At 45.5% G+C, this 5,941-nt stretch overlaps 1 protein-coding gene across 1 annotated transcript; it reads left to right on the top strand.

The window, feature by feature from the left end:
- The first annotated feature begins 228 nt into the window (after positions 1 to 228).
- On the top strand, positions 229 to 4,339 carry LOC129703861 (probable G-protein coupled receptor 139). Its single transcript, XM_055646537.1, has 3 exons — positions 229 to 349; positions 1,881 to 2,728; positions 4,325 to 4,339. Exons 1-3 carry the CDS (start codon positions 229 to 231, stop codon positions 4,337 to 4,339), a joined length of 984 nt encoding a protein of 327 aa, XP_055502512.1.
- The last annotated feature ends 1,602 nt before the right edge of the window (positions 4,340 to 5,941 follow it).

The raw sequence follows: 5,941 nt of genomic DNA, 5'->3' as shown, positions 1-5,941 counted from the left end.
TGACGCGGCCAGACAGTAGCTCTACCAGCTGCGCCACAGTGTTTTGAATCAATTGCTTACGAACTGAAACCCATCAGTGGCGAGATTACGAAATGTATTTGTGCAATAACTGTAACTAACATCACCGCTGAGGCTATTTAATTGCCACCCAAGTCTTTATCAACGTATACAAAAGGAAAATTGATAACCGACTGGGATAACACGCCAGCAACCGTCTCTTCGTGGACAATGCACGCCCCGCCCAGAGGCCTGTTCTACGCCATTTACTACACTGCACTCGCGGTTTTCGCAATCCCAGGTGAAGTATTTCAGATATGTATTCGTTCTCTCAATGGATACCGCCTCGGTGGTGAGCAAAAACTCAAAATTGAATACATTCGAGCCAACCGCATGAATATTTTAATTCGGGCAAGCGTGAGGGGCAGCATTCCGGGAGGTCGAATGTTAGGATAAAATATGCAGTTCATGACAAGACCTCTTAGCAGCATTGATGTACAGAGAGTTCTTGGGTCCACGTACACAGCAACACGAAAGCAGCAACGCAAATAGATGGTACAGAAAGCGTGTGATTTGCCTTCCCTCGTGAGTGGGAATATTGCGTTTCAGAGTCAGGAAACCATGTTGCAGCTTCAAGAAATCTTGTTGCAACTTTAAAATAATCTCGTGAGTGAAGATCTTTTGGTAACTTGACGTGGTTCAATGGGGTTAAGCATCACGCCGGCATTGATTTAGTTAATAGTTAACTCGCTAGAATTTAGAAGATTGAGGGGGGGGATCGTATAGAAACCTACAAAATTCTTAAGGGGTTGGACAGGGTAGATGCAGGAAGATTGTTCCCGATGTTGGGGAAGTCAAGGACAAGGGGTCACAGCTTAAGGATAAAGGGGAAATCCTTTAGGACCGAGATGAGAAAAACATTTTTCACACTGAGAGTGGTGAATTTCTGGAACTCTCTGCCACAGAAGGTAGTTCAGGCCAGTTCATTGACTATATTTAAGAGGGAGTTAGATGTGGCCCTTGTGGCTAAAGGGATCAGGGGGTATGGAGAGAAGGCAGGTACGGGATACTGAGTTGGATGAGCAGCCATGATCATATTGAATGGCGGTGCAGGCTCGACGGGCCGAATGGCCAACTCCTGCACCTATTTTCTGTGTTTCTATGTTTCTAATAATCGGACCATCACGAGAAAGTTGCTTCTGTTTTCCCGAACTGTTTTGCGGGTGTGAAACAAACACTGAAATTCAAATATATATATATATACAAAATATACATACATACAAAACTATAACAGTTATATATATGTGTGTATGTACAGACAACCACAGATAACGTGAATTGAAGATGCACGTTTTACACTTGAATGTTTTGAAACCTTGAAATGAGTGGCGGATGCCAGGAATGCTGTTCCAGAGGCATTGGTGGAGCCAGACACGGGAGTGGCGTTTCAGAGGCATTTAGATAAGGCACATGGACATGCAGGGAATGAAAGGGTATGGGTCACTTCTAGGCAGAGGGGATCAGTTGGCATGGTTAAAGGCACATGTTGTTGCACTGTTAGAGGCATAGAGCACGGAACAAGACTCTTCCGTCCAGTTTTTCCGTTACGCTCAACGTGCCATTCGGGGTTAACCCCAGCAAAAACAATTATTCTGGGTTAGTTTAGCCTTGAGAATCGGAATTATTCTCGCTTTAGAAGATCAATGTTGACATCCATCGAATATGAACCAATTTAACTAAATCGTACCCCCTGGACTCTGGTTCCCCACCGAACTTGCCTGTCGCTTTCCGGTTGATTTTGTAGATTTATATCAAGTCCTACGAGCTGGACTACGATCTGTAATTAATTAATCTGCAATTAATTGTCTTTCTCTCTCGCACAGTCAATTTAATAGCGATTGTGATCCTGTCGCAAGGAAAGTGCGGTCTCTCCAAATGTATCACTCGGTACCTGCTGTCCATGGCGGTGACGGATCTCCTGGTTATTATCACGGCAGTGTTACTAAACCGGGTTCCTGGCATTTATTTCCCAGGTAGTTTCTTGTCCATTACTCCAGTCTGTAGCCTCAGCATTACACTCATCTATGCGGCCAGAGATTGTTCAGTCTGGTTAACCGTCTCTTTCACCTTTGATCGGTTTGTGGCCATTTGCTGCCAGGAACTGAAAACAAAATACTGCACCGAAAGGACGGCAGCCGTGGTCATCGGAACAGTTTGTGTCTTGGGCTGCCTCGTCAACATTCCCTGGTACTTCTTACACGAGCCGACCTACATAATTGACAACGTCCCTTGGAATTGCAAACTGAAGGATCTGCGATATTCCTCTCCACCGTGGGCAGCTTTTCAGTGGATCGACCGCATCTTAACCCCTTGCCTCCCGTTCTTCCTCGTGCTTTTCCTCAACGCTTTGACCGTCAGATATATTCTCGCGGCCAGTCGAGCCCGAAAGAGGCTCCGGGTGCAGAGTAACGGACAGAAACAGAACGATCTGGAGATGGAGAGTCGGAGGAAGTCCATAGTGTTGCTCTTCACCATTTCCAGTTGCTTCATCCTGCTGTGGATGGCTTATGTTGTCCAATTCTTCATTGAACGATTTCAACCGAATTATAAAATCAAAGGCTTCAGCGACCCTAAATTTATTTTTCTGGAGGCTGCTAATATGCTTCAAATGTTAAGTTGCTGTACAAACACCTTTATTTATGCAGTAACTCAGAGGAAATTCAGGGAGCAGGTAATGGCTGTTGTAAAATATCCATGCATTTGGTTAAGTAAACTATTTCAATAAGGAAAGTTTAAAAAAATAGATAACCATCACTTATTTTGCGATTTGTATTAACATTAGAAATACGGTTTATATTTAAGATAGTCACAAAAAGCTGGGTAACTCAGCGGGACAGGCAGCATCTCTGGAGAGAAAGAAAGGGTGAAGAAGGTGGTGAAGAAGGGTCTCGACCCGAAACCTCACCCTTTCCTTCTCTCTAAAGATGCTGCCTGCCGCGATGATTCACTCCAGCTTTTTGTGTCTATCTTCGGTTTAAACCAGCATCTGCAATCCCTCCCTACACATGTGGTTTATATTTGGTATGTACTGTAAACGGATTTCTATCAGTAGCCGCCGAGAAAGCAAAGCAGAAACGCCACTTATTTTTTGTGTCATACGTATAAATATTATAACTCCAGTGGAGGATAAATTCCAAAAACAAAATGTGTGGATGAATTGCCACAAAGTACTCTTATACCAACATGACAATGTTAAAGTAGGTAAGGTCACAGATTTGCACCCTTCTTCAAACTGTGACAAACGATGACAAAATAACACACTGACAGTCCATCATGAAGATTAGTTTATTAATTGAGGGCCATTCTGCACTTCTTTGAAATATTGTTGATAAATCTTCGTTGCGGTGGTACCATGACGCAGTGGCGCATCCTATAGATCTAATAGTGAATACCTTGACGAATAGTGAAATGCCTGTAACCATTTGGATGTGGAGATAATATTTCCGCTCGTGGGATAGTCTAGGAGCAGAGGCCAAAGCTTTAGATTAAAAGGTCGTATCTTTAGAAAGGAGATGATGAGGACTTGATTGGAGATGATCAGAAAGGAGGTGATGAGATGATGAAGATTGAGGGGGAATCTTATAGAAACTTACAAAATTCTTAAGGGGTTGGACAGGCTTGAGGCAGGAAGATGTTTCCCGATGTTGGGGAAGTCCAGAACAAGGGGTCACAGTTTAAGTATAAGGGGGAAGTCTTTTAGGACCGAGATGAGAAAATCATTTTTTACACAGAGTGGCGAATCTGTGGAATTTTCTGCCACAGAAGGTAGTTGAGGCCAGTTCATTGGCTATATTTAAGAGGGCGTTAGATGCCGCCTTTGTGGCTAAAGGGATCAGGGGGTATAGAGAGAAGGCGGGTACATGATACTGAGTTGGATGATCAGCCATGATCATATTGAATGGCGGTGCAGGCTCGAATTGTCGAATGGCCTACTCCTGCACCTATTTTCTATGTTTCTATGATTTTTTTTTGAGTGAGAGGGTGGTGAATCTGGGTTACAGAAGGCTGTGGAGGCCAATGAATATTTTGTAAGGAGGAGATTGATACTTCATCAGTACGGGTGTTAGTAGTATTAGGGAGAAGGTAGGAGCATGGGGTTGAAAGGGAACAAATAGATCAGCCACGACTGAGTGACGGAGTAGACTTGATTGGCCGACTGGCCTAATTCTGCCCCTACTACATAAGAACTCGTGAATTTATGAGGTATGATGTTCCAACACACGATTGTGTACATCACTCTTTATTTAACAACGGATTTGTGATCTAGTGCAAGTACTTCTGATGCGAATGGAGAAACAGCAAATTATGATTTACACAAAACGACACAAAGTGATGGAGTAACTCACCGGGTCAGGCAACATCTCTGGAGAACATGGATGGGTGACGCTTCAGTCGGGACCCGGCAGTTCTTCAGAGACGCGGCATGACTCGCCGAGTTGCTCCAGCACTTTGTTTCCCAGAGATGAGAATCTCAGAGCGGGATTTTAATGACAGTTCGTGGCACTTTGAGGTTAAGGCATAATTTGATATGTAACAGAGGGAACGCCACTCGGTGCACATATTCAAACAGTGATTGAGTGAAAGCTGTAGCATGGATCAGGCCAATCGGCCATCCGAGCGCATTCCAACCATTGATGACCCGTTCACACTAGTTTTATGTTATCCCTTTCTTATTCACTTGCTACAAGGCCAATTAAATTACAAAACCTTCTCGTGTTTAGGATGCAGGAAGATAACGGGGCACACTGTCACAGGGACAATATGCACACCGTCACACGGACAGCACCGGGATCTCAAGTTCAAGTTAAAGTGAGTTTATTGTCATGTGTCCCTGACAGGACAATAAAATTCTTGCTTTGCTTCAGCACACAGAACATAGTAGGCATTTACTACAAAACAGATCAGTGTGTCCATATACCGTAATATAAATATATGGACATGAATAAATAAACTGATAAAGTGCAAATAACAGATAATGGGTTATTAATGATCAGAGTTTTGTCCGAGCCAGGCTTAATAGCCTGATGGCTGTGGGGAAGTAGCTATTACTGAACCTGGTCGTTGCAGTCTTCAGGCTCTTGTACCTTCTACCTGAAGGTAAGAGGGAGATGAGTGTGTGGCGCGGATGGTGTGGGTCCTTGATGATGCTGCCAGCCATTTTGAGGCAGCGACTGCGATAGAACCATAGAAACATAGACTATAGACAATAGGTGCAGGAGTAGAGGCCATTTGGCCCTTCGAGCCTGCACCGCCATTCAATATGATCATGGCTGATCATCCAACTCAGTATCCCATCCCTGCCTTCTCTTCATACCCCCTGATCCCCTTTAGCCACAAGGGCCACATCTAACTCCCTCTTAAATATAGCCAATGAACTGTGGCCTCGACTACCTTCTGTGGCAGAGAATTCCACAGATTCACCACTCTCTGTGTGAAAAATGCTTTCCTCATCTCGGTCCTAAAGGATTTCCCCCTTATCCTTAAACTGTGACCCTTTGTCCTGGACTTCCCCAACATCGGGAACGATCTTCCTGCATCTACCTCGCCCCCCTCCCCCTGCTCTACCCTCCACCCACTCGCACTCTCCCCCCCCCCCCCCCCTCCCTTCCCCCCCCCTCCCCTCCTCTCCATCCCTTTCCCCTCTACCTCCCCACCTCTCCCTCCCTTCCCCCCCCAACCCCTCCTCTCCATCCCTTTCCCCCCACCTAACCCCCACCCCCTCCTCTCCCCTCCCTACTTCCCCCTCTCCCCACTATCCTTCACCCCTCCTCTCCACCACTCTCTCCCCCACCCCTCTCCCCTTCCTCCCCACCCTTCTCCCCCCCACTCCCACTGTTTGGGATTTATCACTAGATTTGCCCCCCCCTTCCCCACAACCCTCTCC

Source organism: Leucoraja erinacea, chromosome 15 (assembly GCF_028641065.1).
Source record: "Leucoraja erinacea ecotype New England chromosome 15, Leri_hhj_1, whole genome shotgun sequence".
Classification (NCBI taxonomy): domain Eukaryota; kingdom Metazoa; phylum Chordata; class Chondrichthyes; order Rajiformes; family Rajidae; genus Leucoraja; species Leucoraja erinaceus.
This window is presented reverse-complemented; position numbering and strand designations above follow the sequence as displayed.